The sequence below is a fragment of the Gallus gallus genome, chromosome 10, assembly GCF_016699485.2.
Source record: "Gallus gallus isolate bGalGal1 chromosome 10, bGalGal1.mat.broiler.GRCg7b, whole genome shotgun sequence".
Taxonomy (NCBI): domain Eukaryota; kingdom Metazoa; phylum Chordata; class Aves; order Galliformes; family Phasianidae; genus Gallus; species Gallus gallus.
Window position 1 is genome coordinate 3490419 of NC_052541.1, and position 22913 is coordinate 3513331.

Below are 22913 nucleotides of genomic sequence, written 5' to 3' on the forward strand. Positions count from 1 at the left end.
ACGGCGGCGCCCTCCCCTCAGGGGCAGCGGCCCCGCCCCCTCCGCTGGGTCCCCGCAGGGCGGGAGGCGCCGCGCGGTCGCTGTCCGCGGGCAGGTGAGGCCGGCGGGGCGGCAGGCTGTGCTGTGCTGTGCTGCGGGCCCGGGCTGAGGGGCCGCCGGGCTGGGGCGGCGGGGCTGGGCTGGGCTCGGCTCGGCTCTGCTCTGCTCTGTCAGGGCGGCCGCGCCGGGGCTTGGAATACGTCTCTGTTAACGTTCCGCCTGCGGTTTTGTTTTGTTCTGTTTTTATAGACAGCGGCATTACATAACCGCGTACAGAGAGCAGCTGCGGGATTACACGATGCAGATTAGCGGCGGCGTTGATTCAGCAGATTGCCCTGTGCGTGTGTGAGGGGGATTACGGCGGCGCGGGGCAGAACCGCCGTGCGGGTAAGCGGGGCTGTGCGCAGGGCCGGCCGCTCAGCGCTGCGCCTCACGAGCCGCGGGTAACAGCCGCGGGGAGACGCGTCCCACAGAGGCTGCCTTACCTTGGCGTCAGGGTTTTACAGCTCCTCCGTGTCAGTGAGCTCGGCTACGCCTCGTCCTCATACGAACGTATCTTGAAGCGTTCCTTACTGAGCTCTTCGCTTGCTGCAGGCAGTTGGGTTTTCTCCTGATGCCTGATCGGTGCCCGTGCTCACATCGGTTACAACCCTCGCAGTCAGGGTCATTGGAAGCCGCCACCTAAATAAGAAAACCAACTCCTTTTAACGAGGCTTTGAGATAACTGTGGGAGGAAATAAGAGCCGTGGGTTACTGATTGCCCTGGCAGATATCAAGGACACTTCTTAGAGTGCAGCTCAGGTCTAAGGAGCCTACCAGCAGATGAGCACAATTCCTAACACCTTTTTTCCCCCTTTTTGTTTTCAGTACTCAAATATTTCAGTTTGGACTGAGCGATATTTTAGTTCTTTTTTCCCCTTAAAAAGAATACATAGTGCAGTAAGGTCCCATTCAGCAAGATACACCTTAATGTAAAAGGGACAGCGTATGTGTGAAATGGTCATGACTGAACTTATCTTTAATTTGCTTCTATAGAAATTAACTTCTAAGAATGCTTGGATAACAGAGAGCCATAAAGCATAATCCAGATCCCTGTTCGGTCTGGGTTTTTATTTCTCTGTGCTCCTTAAGATTTCCAGCTGCCATCTGTTGGGGATACCACAGCCCATGAATACTTAGAATAGTTAACCATTCAAAGCACACAAAAGCAAGTGATAATTACAGCTCGCTGATCTCAGTGTATGGGGAGCAAAGCGCACAGGTTCATTTAAAGACAAATCCAATGACTTCCAAAGGCTTTTCCCTGCCTCCAATACAGCCATGTATTAGCACGTATTTTTGCTAGCCCTGAACCCACTGCAGTTTTGTGCCTGTGTCCTCAGTCTGCCCACAAATCCAGTAGCAGTTCCCAACAAGAAAAAAAGGTAGTCCTTTCCCCCAGGGTTTCAGTGCCCAAGAAGCATAGAAGTGCATCATTTTTTTTCCCACATGCTTCACTTTAATCTGTGATTTCTCCGCTTTAGAATAGTAACCTGGTATTTATCACTTCTGCAGCATTCAGCAGGGGACACGTTTGCTGAGTTACTCCTTCACAGGCACAGTTCAGCAAAGTATGTACGCATGCTTTAACTTAGGGATTTACAGGGGACCAGGATGTTGTTAACTCTAAACACAACTTAAATCCTGTCCTAAACTGTAGACCTTAGTAACAGAATCAGAATGTGAAGATAAAGATGAACAGGACTTCAAGGTAACTCAAGAGGCTAGAACAGTATCCATATTTTTATCTCTGTATGCATTGGTGACCTAACTTTAATGTATAAACCATAATCTTTCAAACAACACATTGTTACTGTCATCGTTAATACCAGTTTAGATGACAAAGGTGTAGGAAAAAAGGTAGAACTGACCTGAATTATTTTCAATGAATTAAACTAGTGCAAAGCAAAACAGACTATATTTTCAACTTCAGATTAAAATACTCCAACTTGGTACACAAAGTAATCTTTCAAAAAGCTCCCAAGGTGCATGCAAGATAAAACTTTTACACGTGCATAGACTTACATTCCTACTTTCTGTGAGCATAAGATATAGTTGTGTCTCAAAAGAAGACTTTGAGTTTGGAAGGTGTTGAGTAGATGAACAAATGATCCCTTATATTGCACATGCTAGCTCGTGGCACAAATGTAAACAAGTTAGAATCAGGTTTAGCAACAATTTCTGCTATAACAATTTGTTTACCTCACATAGCAATAGATCAGTGTATTTTTCTAACGAGGTAAAGAGCCTGGTTTGCTCTGGTTAGGACTCTGATAGGTCAACTCTGGTAAGACTGAAACAAGCACTCGAGAGAAAAACATTTACCTATAAATGCATGACTACCTAATGATTTACTTTAAAGTCTTAAACAACAAAGCACCACACCACAACTGTGAATACTGTCAGCAGCATCTCTCTTAAAAGTGGTCTTTAACCTGAAGTTGTGACACTTTATTAAAGCTTAAACACAAAATAGAAATGTACATACACATGTACATCACCTTGGAATGTGCAGGAGGTGCACAGAATTGTGTGCTTATGTTCCAAGTACAAACAACATATATTTTGAGATGGGCTTCTACAGAAAGTTTCCTTTGTAGCACTAGAAACTGCAGTTATTTCTGGTAAAGTTGGGATTTTATTGCATTGAATTGAATGTATGCATTGAATGTAGTGGGAATAAATCATTTAATTGAGAGAGAACTTTCAGCTAGATGGTTCAAGGAGAAAAAAGACCGCATCTTTAAAGGTGAAAGAGAAATAGGGATTATTTTACTGCTAGGTTCCTCTTAGCATTTCTTCCAATACAAGAAAATTTGTCTGATTATTTATTTCATTTACACTTCAACATATAATTAGGAGGAAAAAAAAAAAAAAAAAGCAGGTGTTGAAAAATAAGAACTTCCACATGAGGCTTGTTTAGTAACTTACTTGGTATGGTAAGCCTTGACTATGCCTTCAAAGAACACAGAGTGTAACGACAGTAGATGCTTGTAGTTGGCAGAATAAGTTGCTTTTTAGCAATGTGAAGATTGGCTTCAACGCAGACAGAGAGCTTCTATTCCATATGTTATAAATGATTGTCCACACTTTCAAATCCAATACTTTTAGGTATTTAAGCATACTTTGGTGTGAATTTGTTTTCACTCTGTAGCCTTGCCCTTAGAAGTTAACGGTATGCTTGAGTGCTTGCCATTAAGTCTGAGTTAATGGAATTTACACGTAATATTGCTGTCAAAGTACAACAAATGTCGTAGCAGCAACACTGTAAGATGCATTCCAGTAGCTGCTTCCTCAGGGGAAAAGGTTGGTAGGATGAATAATGACATACTGCATTTACATGTTTGTCTTTAGGTGCCGTTTTAGAAGAATAGCTTCTGACCAAGAATTAGAATTGTTGGAATAATATGCGAACAGGTAATTTCTTCCAGCTCCTTACTGGCATATGTATATAAGTAGAATTCATTACATTTGCTTTGATTCTGACAGCTGCCTTTGGGATCATCATAACTGCTGCATGGGAATGTCTTCACTTACAACTCGTCAATGGAGCAAATTCTCAAAGTTTGCTTTGTTCAGTCCTACTATTTAATGGGTTGTGATCAGTAAGCATACAGTCCACATACAGTCCTCACTTATAAGTGAGGAAAAATGCTACAGCTACTTTATTTTTGGTCAACATTTCCCACCACTCCTCCTTTTGTTTTAGCAGACTTCAGGCCTGGGCGGTCCGTAGACTTCAATCCTCCGGACCAGGCACCACACTTGAGTCAGCATGTGGATTATCAAGGCTAGTTTGGTTCTCTGAGGGTCAAGGTGGTGTTGAGCCTTCATTTGCTTTTCTTTTTAATAGATAGGATGGTCAAGTTAATTAAAAAAAAAATTAAATGGGAATAGGCAAGATAGTTTAGTGACAAGTATTCGTGAATGTCCTTGAAAAGAGAAATCATGCATCAGTGTATTTAGAGGCTGCTGTTACCTCTGCCAGTTTTAAATAGTCAGTCTAGCTTTGTAAGGAACAATCTTGTTTCATTTTTTTCCATCCCCCCTTGCAGCAAAAATAGACGTTTTTTTAAAAATAACTTTTGTGTCTTACTTTACTTTAATCTCTCTCGTAGAAGGATATATCAGAATGCAGATAAACACTGTGTAGAACATATGTTGATAGCATGTCTGCAATCATATTAGTTGGGCAATTAAAAATGCAAAAGATTTGACTTCTCATCACCACTGCACTTGTTAAACTTCTCTATCTTGATAATACTAGTCTGAATGTAGCATGCATTTGACTTTCAAAATGTACCATTAGCATTTTTACATGACAACTTGTAACATATTCCCCAATGTTAATGTAATTGAGATTTTCCTTGTAGTCAACTTTCTGTTCTCTGTTACATTCTTCTGCATCACTGACTATAAATTCAAAGCATTAAACGGTTACTTTCATATGCTCCTGTCTACAAACACAGAGCTGTAGCTATTAAATTTGATCCACACTGCTGTATTTTGGTGAAGTGGGTATCGAATACAATAATTCACATCTTTGAATAGCAGCAAAAACCTCTGCTAGTAGAAACCAATTTTTATTTATTTATTTACTGTCAGAGTATCCTGAATTTTCTTCTCTTTTATAATTGTGTGGTTCACTTAATACTGGGTAATACTTGGGTACTTTCCTTAGGTAGTAGCAAAGGATTCATTTGTAATGTGGTATTAATGAAAAGCACAGTTACTTGGAAAACAGGGCACCTGACCTACATGGATGTAGATGTTTGTTCATGCATCCCACTGCTGGTAGACTTAAGGTTACTATTTTCCCCTTAGCATTAGAATGAAGCATAGCTCTAGAAAGAAACAGCCTGTAGAGAAATTGTCTGTAATTGCATTCGAAAAGGTTTTGAAGGCCTCCTAGGCACTTCTTGTTCTCTCCCCCTCGCTTTTCATAAGACAGAATACCTGAGGTGTTTTTCCAGAACAAAAACGTCCAGTTGGATTGCAGAGCTGGTCCTCAATATGTGGATCACACTGTAACAGTGAGAGGTTTTTTTTCCTAAATATTCTGAGTTCTAAATGACTGAGGCATCTAGGTTATTTCAGTGCTCCACTGCTATGCCAGTATGAGACAGTCAGGCAGGCCTATTTCTGCATAAAGGTAAGGAAAAAGTGTACAACTGTAAGGGGGGATCATAAGGCTGTTAATACGTTCTCATTAATTCTCACAAGAATTTCTTTGAAGGCTTTTCCTGAGCTACCTGAAATCCTTTTTCTGTGGGGCCTACCCTGTCTCACATTTCCAACTGGTAGAATCTCAACACTTGACTCCCTCAGATACTAAATGGAGTTGAGACCAGGTCTAAGCTGAGAGTTTTGCTTTTTCTCACTTGGTTCTTGTATCCTGGTACAGCGTTCATGTGTTCAGTATTCTCTCTTTTCATTTTAGGAAGAGTGTGGCCTTCAGTCCAATTACACTGCCACAGAAGTGTCACTGTTATGTTTGAGTAGACTGAAATACAATAATTTGCAGTTCTTGTTTTCTGTTGCCATTTTGCAGTCAGACAGTTACCCATGCAAAATAACTCTAAATGTCTTTCCATAGTGAATTTGCAGTAAATTATTTGCCAACAGACAAGCACAAAAAGCCTCGGAGTTAAAATAAATTTCCATTTCCCTCCTAATGACGTGAGGTGGAGCACACGTTTCTCTTATATCACATCCTGAACCTGTGCAGTAAGGTCAAACAAGAACAATCTTTCCAGGCTTACGTCTGCCCTCCAGGTCCTAATTTATCTGCACACGTGCCAAAAGGTCCAGTTACCGTTTGGACAGTAGCACTTGGATAGCATGAACATGAAACTTCAACCCTGTTGATCTCCGTGTTATAACTGCCTTGGTTTTAAAATGATATATGGACTTCATTCACACTTCCATGACAACACGACATTGCTAAAATGGAAAAATATAAGCAAAGATGGGGAGAGTGGAATTACTGAAGATGGTCCAGTACATGCCAGGGTGCACGGTGTGGTTGCTGCACAGCGTGAGGAGTAGCTAACATTCTCCAGTACTCTTAGAAAAGCTAGATTTATTCCATACACAAAGTTTTATATACGGAAGCTCCCTCTCAGGCAGGATGTCTTTGACCACACTTTCTCACTTTTGCCTGCAGGAACAAAGGGGAACCACAACTCTATTTGTTTTCTGAAAAACAAGTGAAAGTTTTGATTCCTTGTAAACAATGCCATATTGTGGACAGAGCATGTCTTCTATACATAAATAGTGAGACAGCAAATTCTGATTTTCACAACTTCTGGGAGAAACAGCAGCAAAAACAACACCTAAAGTGTGAGGTAGCACATGATTCTCAGGCCTGCGATGGCAGAGGACTGTTCTATTTTTCTTTTGATCAAGATACTGTGGTTTCATTTGTTAGATGCTCAGTGAGTTGTTAAAACTGGTGGTGTCCAGCTGCTATACAGTACCTAACAGAGCTGAAGCACAGCTGGAAGTATTTTGGGATTATCTGTACTGACTCTCTCACAGAAGCTAATTAAGCTCAAAATGGTTAATGCCACACGAGCAGGACAAACTGGACTTCATGTCATGTGTATCCCTATACTGTGTATGACTGGTGGTCGGGAAAGGAAATGGAGAATCAAAAGCTCCTCTCCATGCACAAGAAACTTCCTGCATTTATTCATAATGGTGACTGATTTGCAACTTTTTTGCACATAGTCGCAGTTACTTAAAACAATTTTGCAGGATAGATGGTGCTCTATGCTGCTGGCCTGATAGGCAAGACTGAGTCTGTATTTGTTCTCAGTGTGGTTTTTTTGTCCTGGTTTGTTTTTCTTAGAATGAAGCTGCACCACAACTCATCCCTGAAACACACACATACATGTATTCTGTACATATATATAAGTGTAATTATTGATGAAAATACAGAAGTCTCAATTTTTCACTCTTTATTTTGGTCTTATCTTTAAGATCATGAAGAACTCTGTGGCACCAGTTATGGATCTTTTTGTCTAAATGGAGGCATTTGCTATATGATTCCTACTGTACCCAGTCCATTCTGCAGGTCAGTGAAACTAAACTTTGTGTATTTAAATACAGGACAGTAGCTGTCTCAAAACTGCTTCTGCATTTTGCTGTTTAAGAATGCACTGTTAAACCACTGAATGAAAGACAATATCTGTTACTTACGGCTGTCTGAAACTCAGTAGTTCACACTCACATAACTTACCAAGCCCACAGAGATGACAATGAGGAAAACCAAATGAGTATACCCTGGGTTATACTTGTTTGATGGATGCAACAGCACTCAGTTATGTATGCATTCAGGATGTCATCTATATTTAGAGCCATGTTTCCTCCCCTCATTACAATACAGAAAGGAACAAAATACCCTTTGCCGAACAGAGAATAAAGCGTAAGTCAAGGTATTTGGAGTGGCAAAGTACAATCCCAGTTTTTCTTCCAGATGAGTTATATTGCAAAAATTCTGATCATGCAAAAATGGCCTGACATGAAGAAAAACAGGAGGCACAAAAAAGAATATTATTTTCTAAGGCAAAAAAAAACCCAGAAATATAAGCCAAGACTTACCATGTTCTCTGAATCACAAGGAGATGCTCAAAGGGCAGATTTACAGTGACAGCCAAAGACCACTTGGTGAAGAAGCATCTAGGCAAATGTAAAATAAAGTAAAGTAAATATAGATACTTGTTAGGCCATTAGTTTATTGGGCCATTCTTCCCTTCATAGTCCATCTCCTGCTTTTGCATTCATTGACTGCAGTCCCACTTTTGGATTCCCTGTGTAAATACAGACTTATCCTTTTATTTTCTTTTTTACCAATACATAAAATGATGCCATATTAAAATTTAATTTTCATGGCTCTGCATTTACTAATTCGGAGTTATTGTTCATCGAGATAAATTGTGGTTAACTTAATAGGCTTACATAACATAATAATAGCCATTCAGACACCTACTGCCTATAGTTGTGGATACCACCTTTTTCCACCTGTGGCAGCTTCTGCTCCTTCCGCAGTCTTGAGTTATAAGTAACAGTAATTGGGTGAAACAGAAGGAAACAAAATGTTTTCTAACATGCCTAATTCAAGAATTTCTTCTGTTTTGTGTGGACAGTTCAATCTAAGCAAGCAACCTCAGGCATGCAAGCTCACCTAGTAGATGAGGAGAGAAAAGGTAATTTTCTAGTAAATGCTCACTAAAAATCAAACACAGCACATCACTGCCAAGTGTACTGTCCAGTGTCATCCAATGAATCCAATCCAGAAACAAGGATAAAGCCCAAGAGTGGTGTAGTAACTGTAGCTGATAAACCTCACAAACTTTTGTGATGTAAAATACATACTACACGCACACACAAAGGAAAACATGCATTTCATGTACCGTGACATATGCATGTTTTTTTTTTCTAGAAGGAACCCCTTATTATTGAGACTTAAATACTCATATGGAAAAAAGTAGGCTCAACAGCATTAGTTACATGGTTTCAAAGCACCCAGTCTCGACTGTTGGTGGACTGCATAATAAGGAAGGCATATTTGATGAAGTAACTGTAGATAAGAAGTAACAAATATTCAGAAGTCATTCTTCAGGAGCACAAGCTAGTCAGCACAGATAACTTCCACTTTAAAAAAGCCCCAAATGAAGTCATTTGTAATTCACGTGCTAGAAGATTTTATAATCTGCTGAAGCAGAAAAGTACCATCTTAAGAACATTTCTGTTACACTCAGGCAATCTTACTGCATTTCAATTATCAAGTATTTTTCCTCTGTACCTAATGGTTGATTATGAAGTTATAAGGGTTTAAATAGAAGCATTCTATTTAAGCATGTCCTCATTCTAAGCATGTTCCTTAATCAGTCAGAGAAAGCTAATTATAGATGAGAAAGGTTTTGTTTACACACAGATATCTTAGTAATCAGCAGTGATGTGAATAGAAACGACAGAAAAAAACGCATCACTATTCAGCAGAATTCAGAAAAATATTCTGCACTCAGGAATTTCAGGACTGTCAGCATCACAGCACCGCAGCATCACGCAGTTGCCCCGAGTTTCTTTGCTAGAGCTTTCTTGCAGACCCCACCGACAGCTTCCAGCTGTTCTCAGATGATCGCTCCCACCAACACAAAAACTGAAGCAGGTTTTTAGACTCAAAGGCTGCTTCATTGTTAGCACAGTGTTGATTGAAAGAGCCAAATGGAGTAAGAACAGACCAGCAAGCCGTAAAAATACCTTAAAACACATTTGCCTTGGCACGTTATTCATCTGGACAAATGCGTTGAGCTAAACATAGTCCAGCTTACCTGATGCGATGACACTGGAAGTGATTTCACAACATAAATGGGAAAACTGCATCATTCTTTAGAAAGACATTTCCTTGCATCCTAGCAAGTTAAGAGACGCTGTCTACTTTTGGATATTTCACTTCTTTATGCTGAAATATCCATTCAGAATTGGATATATATACATTGTAGAGATATAATATAAATAAAACAGTAGCTGACCTTCTTTTCCTCCCACACCACAACCTCGCAGATTTTAAATTCAGCTGATTATGTCAAAACATGAGGTTGCTCAGCTGCCATCTTCCTTTGTTCCTTTTCTAACACTGAGTTAATGACCTCAGCATCAAAAGGCACATCTGTCACCATATGCAAGATGAGCTTCAAACCTGGGAATGCTCAGCTGTACTAAATAAACAAACACACAGCAGAACAGAGAAGGCTGTGAAAGCAGCTGCCTCAGGTGTATCACAAAACACTGGGCTGAAAGATGTTTGCCTCAGCACCTGATGTGCAGCTGTCCCATCATCATTAATTAACACAGTGCAGAATTAAGATTTCATTGCGAGGAGTTCTGCTGTTTCCATGTTGTCCTACACAGGACAACCCTGAGAACCTTCTTATTTCAGAGAAGATACAGGCTGTTGTTTGCTAGTTTGTTTGTTTGTTTTTCCCCCTCCCTCTTTACACTCAGCATTTTCAGAGCAGAACACACAGTTAATGCGTGCCTTAGGATGTATGACTTTACAAGCCATCAGGATATTTCTGTACACCTTATCCTTGTCTGGTTCTTTCTTAAATGGGACCTTCATTCATTGTCGAATCTCCGCACACATGATATATTTGCTGTGCCACCAATCTTCAGAGTTTACACCTTGCTGAAGCCTACTGGGCTTTTCTTCTTTCCTGCCTTCAAAACCATACTTCTGCATGCCCTGACCTCTTTGGAAAAGAGTTTCAAAAACTCTTTTGAAAGAAGTGTCCAGTCAGTATTTTCCAATTTTGCTTTTTGCTTGAAAGCTACAAACAGAAGTTAGAATACGTACCAAATGTATAACTCAAAAGTTAATTATTACACTTCATTTTTAATGGGACATGAAATAGAAATTACTACATTATCTCATGAGCTTGAGACATATTAGCGATAAGACCCACCAGATATCATGGCAAAGCACACCGCATATGGCATGCTAAGGGAAAACAACCCATTCTTTCCACTTACTTCCAGTAGTAGCATGAGATTTATTTTACACTCTATGGATACGAATGCAGCTTCGAAGTAACAGTTAGGAAAATCTCGTGGATACAGAATTGTTTTTAAAGCCATTTAAAACTTCCGGGTAACTTTGCCATTGCTTATTGACTTGGGCTTCGAAGTCTTTCTCATATTTACTAAATGCCCTTATAGTGTATGGATTAGGACAACTTTTAAAGAGTTCTACAGACCAAAAATTATGGTGATTTTGAAGCTGTCAGCTACACAATCTCCATTACATTGGCACACAGCTTATTTTTCGATGTCTTTTACTGCTTAGAGCTTTTTGTACATGCAAGTAATTTTTCTACCAGGAAACATGCAGGTTTTTCCTCACTAAAAAAAGACTAAAGGAAAACTAAAATCAACACTCTCGTTGTATAATAATAAGCAATGGGAAGTCTGTGTGTGCATCTGAATCAAATCTTACTTCCAATGTTTAATCTGTCAGATATTGCTTGTGCCACCCACCCTAGAGTCTGGAAGAGAAGGAAACCCTACCTTCTCACCTAAATCAGACAGTGTGTCTGCAAATGAGACTGCAGTAATGCTTTGTGTTATTGGAAAGCTGCTGTGTTTATTTTTTTATTGATGCTTTCCGATCCGATCTCTAACTGTAATTCCAGACCTGCTGGTCATGTCCTGCCATCTAATTCAATGCAATCTATTTCCTTCCACTCTGTTATTGATGCTGCTGTGGGTAGTTCTGATTAACGTACTATGTCAGTGTTTTGTCTCCAGCACAGCTGCTATCTTAAGTTCATATAAGAGCTGCTCATCTGATCTGACAAGAGGTGCGGGGGTGTGCGTGTGCATGTGTACGTGGGTGTGTGCTGGCATCAAGGAAAGCAGAAGCCTAGATGCTCTCTGAAAGAGGAGTGTCTAGTCTCACAACTGTTCTCAAACATCTGAAGGCTGCTGTCTTTTACATCTGACTCTATTAGAAATTTTCATTTCTTAGAGAAGATCTTTTTTTTTTTTCTATTTAACTTTGGAATGCTACACAGGACCATTTAAAGCCAACAGACAGCACGTACTGAAACAGCAGGCTACCAGCGTGCAAATGTTAGTGTGCAACCCAGCCTGGTGACCACAAGTAATTGTAATAACCTACTAATATTACAGCCCAGAAGCAGGCTTCCATGTCATCTGCACTCATTCACTCAAGCACCTGCCATATTTAACAACTCTAAGTATGTCACGCTTAACTTTTGTTCTGCTTTTAGGTACCCGTTATAAACAAGGTCTTTATTTCCTCCTGCTTCATTTTTCCTTTGGACCACTGACTTAGCTCCCTTTACACACGTTCTCTAGAACTTTTCCATAAGCCTCAGTTTAGTAAAGCCAATTTACTTGTTCTTCACGTATCATTTTAGCCTAGCATTATTCAACAGTTTTCACTGGTATTCAAGAATGCTTCCATGAATATTATATTCCCTCCTCTATTCCTGTTATTTTATTCAGTTCTACAAAGCATTTATCTCTCACTTGCTAGAGAACAATGCCCTACTCAAGCTACATTGCATTCTTAAATTATGCTACGGGTTCTCAGGAATAGGGTCCTGAAATGCCTCTGTACTTACAGTAAATATCTGGAGCGTTATCTCAAGCAATCAGAGCAGTCCGCCTGTCTTTCCTTCTCCCAGCAGCTGTGTGCAGTAACTCTGAAGTCTCACACTATCCTTAGTTAATGGTGACTGTTTGATCAGTGGCAGAGCTTTAATAAGTGATGATTCCTGTGGGATTAGTTTTTTCCCCTCCAGTCATCTGTACAAGACTTAGATTTTATTTCTGAATACAAAGAATTAAAAGAAATGTTAGTAGTTCTTTATGTAATAGCTTAGACCTGTACTGAAGACCTTTAGTACTGAAGTAGGAGTCCATAAGTCACAGAAAATTGGTGCTGGGAGCCATACCAAGTGAGCGTGGTGATATGCTGACAGCAATCTATTTGTTGGATTTAGATATGCTTCACATTTTTCCTTCCCCCTTCACCCCTTTTGAATCTCTTATCTGAAATCATACCTTGCAGCTGCCAGTGGCAATTGAGATCACTAAATACGTTACGGAGCTCAGCCCATTTTCCTCAGATAGAGCCTGAAGTTGCCCATGTCACAGATTATTATGACTTCAGTGCCAGAAATAGCAAGAAGCGAGACCTTCAGTAATAGAAACAGAGAGGAGCACAAACACACACACAAAGACACATACAGAATGTAGTCACTAAATAGAGTGCTTTCCATTTTCTGCAAAGCAATAAATTCCTTAAGAAAATTTTGCAGAATAAGTGCTAAAAACAAGAAAAATGAAGAGTAGTTTAACTTCAGCCTACATATTTTTGGTCAATTACTAAGCCACCTGTCGAGTTTGTTTTTATAACAAAATACCATTTTATAATTAGTTTGGTTCTGGATTTCCTGAGCACAGTACAGGATACAAAACCTTTCAAAATAAGGTAGGCCTAAGGTCAGCAACCAGTTGGCACCCAACCAGAGGAGTTTAAGTGCTACACTGTGACCTACCAAAGAAGCTGCATGCTCTTTAATCCCTCAGCTTTACAGTAAATCCAGGCCGGAGTGGGAACACACTGTAAATTAAAGTATGTCATGTGGAGTGCAAACCAAATTTCACTTGCATGTTTTCAGAATATTTACTGACATTACTTGAATTAGGTCTCATGGTATTAAATGGTAACAGTTTTTATGTTACCTGCTTTATTTAACAGGTTATTGAAGTTTTAATCTTGAAACATCTCAGAGCTTCAGATGCCTTCCCCACACACACACCTTTTTGTTTTGTTTTTTAACCAAATATAAGAACAAAATGGAGAATACTGAAGAGCTGCAGTAATCTCTTAAACAACACAGCTCTATTAGTTACTTCCTTTCCTGCTGTTCTTTGACATAGCCCAGTGCTTGTCCTTGTAATATGTGGGCCACTGCTGCTGCCACCGCAGCTCATGGGTTTACTGCACAGCCTGGCCTGGCAGAGGGCTCAGCTGTCATCCAGGTGTAACGGTGTGGCTGAAACTAAGCTCAGAGGGAGATGAGACTCTCCTTTGGGCGACAGGTTATTGCTCATTCTCAGAGAGATACAAACATGTTAGAAGCTTCATTAAATAATAATCAGCACCTTGTGGCACCATCTATATATACCTCCAGTGTTTCCTTTGTAGTCTTCCTTGGTAGATATGCTTACTTTTTGTGCATAAAACCCATTTTGGTCAGCTTGACCTACATGCCCAACATGCAATGAGAAGTTGCTTGGTATGCTAATTCTTCCCCTCACAGCTAATGACAAGCAGTAAGGCATCTTCCGTGTCTCTGTTTCAGTTCCTGACCTACACTTAGCCATCACTATATGAATGCCTTAACAGAAGCTGCTGTCTTGTCCTCAGAGCTCTCTTTCAACCTACACACATGGAAACATTCACAGCAGTCTAAGTGCTTTAGTTTATTCCCAGCCATCATCTCTTGCAGTAGCTCTGACAATGGCAAGCCCAGCTCATATAAACAGTGCAATAAAAAATAACAGTGTTGTTAATAATACTATTAATCATGTGAACACTATTAATAATATTAATAACAATGTTATTGCTACTACCACTTCTACTAAAACAGACCATAAAAAACCCCACACAATTCCCCCATGCAACCGATCACACTTAGCCCTAGACCATGGTCACATTTTGGTTTGTGTCTCTGGTTATGTTTCTGTCTCTGCTGCCTTACAGACATCAGGGCTACTGGAGGCACACTACTTCAGCCTGAACTGGGGGAATTTGTCCAGCCCTTACTGTGCTGATTCTAATTGCTCTGTCAGGAGGTTGTTCTGGGAGCTCTAAGGGTTGTGCTGTTGTGCTTCTTGCAGACATCTTCCGAAAGCAGCAAACCAAGCTTCAGCCTTACATAAGTCAGTCTTCTCTATCTTCGTTTTACATACAGACACCACTGCACTCCCAAGCTGCCATTTAATGCCTGCTCATTTCTATACGCAATGAAAGATAACTAGAAAATCCGTATTTCAAGGCTATCCTCCATTTCTACATCCCTGCAAACTACCTAAGAACAATTAGATGGAACAGGATTGTCTACAACATTGTTATCACAAAGGAGGCTATCTTATGGATGGAATTTCTTTTTTCTCAGATGTATTACTTACCAGCAAGGAAGGTAGTTCTGTTTGAATCTTCTCAATAAACACCACATTTCCTGTTTCAAGTTGGGTGGGACTATTCTTCAAACGGAGGAGGCTTTATATGTTCCTTTCGTTCCTATAATGTCTCAATAATGAGGCAGCAGGAAGTCCCAGAGCACTTGTTCAGGCTGTAGGTATTTCATAAGATGAGCCTCATTTCTGCATAACAGATAGTTTAAGGTAGCTCACTGCAGCTCTTCAGAAGCCGTGTTCCCTAGAGTGCCTAAGCTAACTGCCTGGACGTGCAAACAAGTCTTGTCTGAAAGAAACGTTAAGTGTTCAAGATGTTGTTCTGCACTCTGCAAAACTTTTTGCTTCTTCTGTAGCTTCTGATGTATTGTGAATGCTCTCTTTGGAAAAGGTTTTCAGAAGCTCACTATGTGAAATAAGCATAGTAGGGAAACCTTTAATTAAGTCTCGGAGTCATTCACTGAGCACGAATTATTTTCTGGAACAAATTATTTCACTGAAATAAATGACCTTTGCAGTTTAAGTGTCTTAGCTCTTTAGGTGTCTTAGACGAATTCCCATTTCCTTGATCTATTCAGTTGACAATGCAAGCTCTTCAATGAAGAATAGTAACAAGTTACACAAAAGGAAGAAAAGAAAGTATGACTGTGTGCAGGATGAGATCCTGTGGGATAACTCAGTTAACACTAAAAAGGTGGATTTAATTAAATCTACCTGTGAAAGATGCAGATTTAACTGCGTGATATATTGTTGATCCAATAAACATATTGAGAAATACACAGTTTAACTGTTTTATGGAACAATTGTATGAATCAGAATATAAACATAATGCCCAACATGCCCAATTCCCTTTATTCCAGAAATACGAGGCAAGTGGAAGAAAGTGTGCTATGAAAGAAATATAAACTTCTCCCCACTCTCACCCTGCTTAAGACAAAAAGACTTTTCATGTTAGATGACACATAATGCTCTCATTCATTTACAACTTGGCTTCCTAGGTGTATTGAGAATTACACAGGAGCACGCTGCGAAGAAGTTTTGCTGCCCAGCATCAAGTCTCAAACAAAAGGTGACCTGTTTGCAGTTCTCTTGGCTTCACTTCTCCTTCTCGGAGTTCTTTTAATTGGAACATTCTACTTCCTTTGCAGGTAAAAGCACTTCTGAGTGCTGAAGCTATTTAATCAAGTAGAAATTGCTTCTGGTAATCATGTACTAATTATTTGAATATAAAAGTATGTGATGCATTATCCATAAGGTTTGTGTGGTTATTTAGCATAATTAATGTGCATGTCTCAACTCGTTGCTTATAATGTTTTACTTCCTTCTAAATGTCTTTTCTAAGCTATTATTTCTAGTTGGTTTCTAAAAGCAACTATCAGACCAGTTTTGGAGAGGCTGTACATTACACCCGGAGTTACCATTAATGTTTTAAAGTATTAGCAAACGTACTTACGTTGTCCAAAGATTAGGAAGTAGAGGTGAATTACCAAAGTGCAGCTTCACTGCAGTTGGCAGCCAAAGTAACTGAAGCCTTTATACAGCTCCTATTTGTGTAAACAAGTCAATCTCTTATGTCCTCCCGTTTTTGAGGTACAATATATATTTATGCCTTTATAAGACAACTTGCTATGCCCTGTAATTATTAGTCATCACACGCATGAATCGTCTCAGTTGCTCCTATGCTGTATCTCTCTTTGGTTATGATGTCCTTCTTGCAGTTCTGTTCCTCACTTTTCCATAATCAGATTGCCAAATCAACCCCTCTGATCAGTGCCCTTCAACAAGCAACCTTTGAAGAGCCAGTCTAGTTTCACCCCAGCTGCTGTAATGGAAACCTACCAAGTGCCATTTTCCTATAGCTGAGTACACTGAGATTGAGAGTATTTGATAGAACGTACTAAAAGAAGTTTCTGTAGAGGATATCCCTTCCTTCCCTTAGACATTTAAATTAAATTATTCCTGTCTTATCAGCAGTGCAGCCCTATAGTAGTTAGCAAAAAAAGTATTTACAAATTATTATAAAGTTACTAGAATAGAATAGAGCTTTAAATAACTTAAAAAAATCATACAAGTCATAGAATCATTTGAGTTGGAAGGAACCCCCAGAGGTTATCTAGTCCAACCCCCCTGCACACAACAGGTACATCTACAGCTCGACCAGGTGCTCAGAGCCTGCTCCAGCCTGACCTTGCATGTCCCCAAGGATGGGGCATCCACCACCCTCTCTGGGCAACCTGTGCCAGTGCCTCACCAAATCTGTTTGGGCAAACAAGCTCATCCTTATCTTCTTCACCGATACCTGGTCTTTGATGAAGGCAGTGGTTTTCATCCATGAGCCAGGTTTTGGTTTCTTTCAGTTCTCAAGAAAGCCAGAAAAGGAGAACTTGGAGCACTCAGTGCTCCTTGAACAATGCTTTTCTCACTGGCTCAACAACTTTCTGAGTTAGGTGGGTATTTCAACCTAAAAAAGCATTTCAGTGTTCCAGAAGCCAGAGATATTGTCAAATTTCTCTTCTTTGGCAGAAGGTACATTGTGTCCATCACATGCCATCAGCAACACAAGAAGAGGCAAGAGGAGCCCAGTAGAGAATGCTGTAGGACAGGGTCCCCTGGGCAGTCCCAAAGCACCCACAGCTGTTCCCAGCTCACTCTGCCAAGCAGAAGCCTTAATCTCACCTCAGGCCCATGATGGTGCATTGAAAAATGAATTGAAAAACAAAGCTGACTGCAGCCATGTGTGCATGTGTTTGGACCACCACCCAGCACCAGTGCTCATCAAACACGGTGCTATTCAAATACCATCACTCGTCTGTGTACAAGAGCCAGCAGAACTCTTGTTGGTGTTATCATTCTGGATCCAACTGAGAGCAATTTGCACTGGGGCACTAATTGCTCCCTGTGTTGGTAGCTGTGGCAGAAGAGGCAGGAGCACAGCTCTCCTGTGGTGATGCACTGCGGCTCTGTGTGATCTCTGCTAATGTAACAGTGTTGCTTTGGAGACTGAAAACACTGCTGAAAATCTCTAGATGAAAAGTATCTCCATTGAGAAATACCCCCAGATATGTTTTGAAGCTCTAAGATAAACTTTCCCTTATGAAGCCAGTATGACATCTCTTCCTTGGTGTGATCTTGGAAGCGTGGCTTTATGTAACATAAATAACAGTGTCTCATATAACTGTTTCTACAGAGGCAAAAAAAGAGAAAAAAAAAATCTTCAGAGAGCATAAAATTCAAAGACTAATCCATTAAAGAAGCTTTTTCCTCTTGCATACAGTAAAATTAGGGAAGGCTGGAGCCAATTTACTAAGTTTTATGGTCAAAGACCCTTACATACCAAAGTACAGAAGCTTAGCGTAACAGCAATTACAGGTCTGCCCAGGCCCTCTTTCATATTGTTGGGAGGTGAACCTCAAAAACTGCATTTCTTTATAGAAATCAGTTTACTTAGGCAGAACAAGCAGTAGAGCCTCTTAGAGAAACAAGATCAGCCACTCAGTCTGATGACTTAGTTAGCTGCCCATGGATCTAGCTTTCATACCAGACTATCTTGGGAAATCTCAAAATCATGATTAACTTCTCTGTAGAAGGCTGATACAGGACAAGTCTGCAGTTGTGTTCTGAGGAAAACAGGAAAGCATCCAAAATCCCTGCTATTACATTGCTACTGAGGTAACAAATGGCATGTTGTGCTATGAGCAGTTCACAGGTCAGCAGAGGTCCACCTGGCCCTTCCTTCCCCAGAAACATATTGTACAAGGGCTACTGCGAGACAATTAAGAAAGAATCACAGAATTGTAGGGGCTGGAAGGGACCTCATGAGACCACCTAGTCCAACCCCCCTGCTAAAGCAGGCTCCCTAGACCAGGTTGCACAGGTAGGTGTCCAGGTGGGTCTGATTATGTAGCTGATTAGCATATACTCTGCATAAAACAGATCTGTAACAATAAAAAATATGCAAAGGCCTGAGCGCCACACTTAGAGGGGTAGAGAAAACCCCAAGGAAAACTAGAATAACTGCAATTTATTCATATGCTGCATTATAAGTCCCTATTGAAATGCCAAATTACCTATATGATAAGCTTATATTGATGAATGGGATCTGAGCCAGCCAGAACCACAGGGTCTAGGAATAAAGCCATCTGAGCTATCCAAGACAACAGATTTTGTGGAGGAGTTGTACCTCCACAGGACGCAAACTGGACAGAAAGGAGAACAGCTCATGACTCTTCTGAAGAGAGCAGATGTCTTATTGCTATTAAAAGAAAGAGGGAAAGAGAAAGCAAGAAAAAGCTCTATCTAAAGGATCTGTTTCTCCTCAAATGTAGAAAATAGCAGACTATTGAAATTTCCCTTCCAAATGCTAAGAGAGGTAAAGATAAATGAAACAGTTTTGTGTTATCTACTCATTGTTTAACAAAATCCTGCCAAATCAGACTGGAACAGGAACATTAACTTCAGGAGAGAAGCCTTGTAGGTCCACGTGCTCTGTCCTGCCTCTGATCTCTGTTGTCCTCCCTCAAATACAGGCTTCTCTGAAATGTTGAGTGTTAATTAGGAAGTAATTGCAGAAGAGCTATGTTACTTTTTTTTTTCCTAGTGCAAGGATCACACAATCAATGTTTCTTTCCTCTGATAGCTTTTCATTCTCAGTTGTTTTTTCTCCATTTTTTCTCCTACGGTCAGGAAAGCCACCATTGCAAGGACAAGCTCCTCAGAGTGTGGTGCCCACCTGGTTGAGACTACAAGCAGCAATGGCTGCAACAGTGAGTGCATTTCAAATGAAGCGATGAAGGTGGGGAAAGAAGATTTATTTAGTGAAAAACGTTTGCTTTGTTTGTTTTTCAGAAATAATAACGGAGTAAAGCATTACAGTGGAAGAATGGTGAGAAAATGATGTGCAGAGCAACCCTAACAGTTGTAGAGGTTGATATGGTAAGGGGGTTAAGAAAAGAAAGCACACTAATAGGAGGCCTACTTTTATCTTAGAGAAGACTGCAATTAATAAATGAAGAAAATCCATGACATTTAGTAGAGTTTCTATGTATTTTTATAGGTGCATCAGATTATTCAGAGATCACTATAACCTAAGTTTGAATTCTGTGAGATTTTCCATGACAAGCTACTGTTTTCAGTAATGCACAGATAGAGGCAAGAGATATATATAAATATATAAACATATGTATACGTATCTATTTCTCACAAGAAGTATAAAATAATTATCTTTCTCTACAAGGAGAATCTGAGGCAGCCATAGGATTTTTTAGCATGAGGTCACACCGTGAAGGTTTGCTCGGATTGTCCTGGAGAAGCCGAGGACCGCCTCGATTCAGAAGGTTCAAAACTTCAACTCGTGTTACACATCCAGGATTTGCCCTGCTTCAGAATATACTTACCAAACGTGAGGGAAAAGAACTACTTTTCTCGAGGCAATAGTTAGGCTCTTATTAACAGAGGGCGAGGTACTTCCAGGTGCAAGATTTTAATTCGAAGAAAATACTAAGAGAACAGATTGGTAATGGTTATAAGAAGTTTAGTTTACAGAGTATGTACCCTTTGTTTGGTATACGCCCCTTATTCTAAGCAAGGCTCCTTCCTTCATATTTCTGTGTTCCCTTCTAAAAATCTCACTGATGAGGAATCCCACCTTCTATCTTATGGAGGAGAGATGTCAGGAATTTTATTCATTGTGTCCATCCCTGAAACAAACCAATACGCAGCCAGATGTCTCGGTTAGACAAGTGCTGCCCTCTGTAACGATACATGTATTTTATCCCCATCACCTTTTGCTGATTACACCAATATATGTATCACTCTCTGGTTCCTTCCAGGATTATATTACTCGGGCAAAGAGAGGTCAAATGACATGGTCTGTCTCCCTTTCTCCCCTGATGACACAAAGAGAATGGCTGGGTACTGAGAGGCACAGAAAACATGAATTGAACAGTCCTACTTTCATCTCGTTTCTACCACTGGAGGTTGTGACTAGGAAAACCAATATGTATTTATACAGCAGCACATCACCCAGCAGCTCGCTACGTGGGATCTATGATGTACTGAAGAAAAAGCTTGAGAAAACTTCAGGAAGTGAAAGGGAAGAAAATGCAGAATGCAGATTTCTCATCTCTGAAATAAAGGAAAAAAAGGTGTGTAAAAACGAAGGCAGAAAGAAAAATGTGAGTAAGTGTCAGTTCCTGGGGCGCGTACTGCATGCTCTCACATCAGAAATGATAGTGTGTATTTTACACACACGTAGATGCAAACACAGCAAGACAAAGAAGAAAAGGCAAAGTGTTACAGTGCATACAGTAAGAAGTCAAAGAGAAAATCGTAATACAACAGCTATTAGAAAACAACAGAGGAAAATGTATTACTTTCTGAGGACTCATGTCAAAGAAGCTGGAGTACGAGTGAAAGCTCAGCATCTGCAGGAAGACATCCAATCAACCAGAGATCCTGAACCAGAAATGTTCCAGTTATATAAAGCATAGGTTCCTCCTCAAACTAACCAGCTTACATGCTGGTTTTGGGACTCCAAACCTTTATCAGTTACTCAGGAGGACGTTGTTAACACTGTTTTAAAGGCTAGGAAAGAACAAAGTGATTTTTCATCGCGTACGGACACACCACTGTTAGGTTCAGAGTTCAGGAGATACAAAAATACTGACAGCTACATCAGAATCAGAGTTACCTGAAATACTCTGCACAGTCTCTGTGGAATTTAGTCAGAGAAGACTGCTGTCAGGTAAGCTCTGTGCATTATTGATCACGAGACATTCAGACTGACTAACAGTACCGTTCAGCACGCTGTTTTCACCAAAGAAGAAAAGGTTTATGGCCATCTGAAATGGCAATTGAGGGAGGAAGTATTACTACAAGATGTGGAAAAGGAACGGACTGAAGCTGTACTCTGTGAACTGTTAAAACCCTCTTGGCTTTCTAGACACACATGGAATAGTTCTTCAGTATTACCACTCACATTTGCATTATTCGGGAAACAATTTGTACAAAAAAGAGAATGAATAAATCAAATGGGTGTTTAAATGCAAACAAGTTGATCCACGAAACAATGTTATCTCTGAATGAAATCTTATTAGCAGTTCATATTGCAATTCACATCTATTGCAACTGACAACATTTCAGCTTCTAAAATGAATTATCTCCATTCATAAGCTTGGTGAATTTGCCTTTCAGGTCCCAAGGAGATCAGGCTATACATTCATTTTAAGCTGGCCAGACGCCACAGGGAGCACAGGGTAGCCCACATTACCTCTGATTTAATAAACCTGTACAGTGCTGTCAGCAGTGCTTGTTGAAAAATTAAGTAGTTCCATGAGCAAGAAAGCTACAGAAAACACTGGTTCCAATCAGATACTGTTTGTGGAGCCAGAGGACTGCAGAAAAGCAGTGTGTGCCAGCACACAGATGGGCAATGAGGTCTCTTCTCTGCTTCAATGCTGTTTTCAAGGCATATAAGATCTATCTTAGAAACTGCTCCTCCATCAGTCTAAATGGTATCACACCACTTAAATAAAAACTGGAAGGACGGTGGATTAGTGTGGGTAGTTTTCCCCTGTAGTGTGGCCAGATTCAAACACAGGAGTATTAACAAAGCTGTATCTGCTGAGTTTGGAAAAAGCCTTAGAACTGAACTGTGTGACGATTCTCTGGCAAGGCTATTTACATAGCTGGGATGCACACATTCACTGTCTGATTATATGGAACAATCAGAAGAATGCAGACATAAACTGTCTCTCTCTTATTTTTTTTCATTACTGTATGTAACATTACCCATCTGTGCTTATCCAGAGTCTGGTTTGGGTGCTTTATTTGTTTATTTATTGCGCTGTTCAACACAATCTGTGCTCTGATACCAGCGAGCAGTTTAGCAAAGTACCAAATGCACATTCTCTGAAGTACTTACAGGCTGCAGCTCAGCTCCGTGTTTGGGAGCAGTACTCCGAGCAATACTCCAGAAAGGCTTTCACTGCTAATTATTCCTATAGCTAGCTAAGGCTGTGTGGAAAGAAGCTTGCAGATGTAGAACCTGCAATAACATCAAGACAGTGCTGCTTTCATTCTGCAAATAAACACTAGAA

General features: G+C 40.2%; 1 protein-coding gene across 4 annotated transcripts; it reads left to right on the forward strand.

Moving 5' to 3' along the window:
* The first annotated feature begins 19 nt into the window (after nucleotides 1-19).
* On the forward strand, nucleotides 20-21864 carry NRG4 (neuregulin 4). Of its 4 annotated transcripts, none has more exons than XR_005862544.2 (8): nucleotides 20-94; nucleotides 289-426; nucleotides 3433-3495; nucleotides 7063-7156; nucleotides 15816-15965; nucleotides 19501-19580; nucleotides 19663-19749; nucleotides 20051-21864. XR_005862544.2 is itself a non-coding variant. In NM_001030544.4 (8 exons), exons 3-7 carry the CDS (start codon nucleotides 3486-3488, stop codon nucleotides 19677-19679), a joined length of 351 nt encoding a protein of 116 aa, NP_001025715.2. In that variant the 5' UTR covers nucleotides 20-94; nucleotides 289-426; nucleotides 3433-3485; the 3' UTR covers nucleotides 19680-19749; nucleotides 20646-21864. The 4 variants fall into 4 exon arrangements, 2 of the variants coding, with proteins under 2 accessions (NP_001025715.2, XP_015134363.1); NM_001030544.4 differs by having other exon boundaries at nucleotides 20646-21864; XM_015278877.4 differs by having other exon boundaries at nucleotides 19663-19699; nucleotides 20646-21864.
* The last annotated feature ends 1049 nt before the right edge of the window (nucleotides 21865-22913 follow it).

What these genes read in the sequence shown, in the direction of transcription:
- NRG4 (NM_001030544.4), top strand. An exon ending in GTACCCAGTCCATTCTGCAG is followed by an intron (nt 7,157 to 15,815) that starts GTCAGTGAAACT and finishes TTGGCTTCCTAG; the next exon opens with GTGTATTGAGAATTACACAG. An exon ending in ACATTCTACTTCCTTTGCAG is followed by an intron (nt 15,966 to 19,500) that starts GTAAAAGCACTT and finishes TCCTACGGTCAG; the next exon opens with GAAAGCCACCATTGCAAGGA.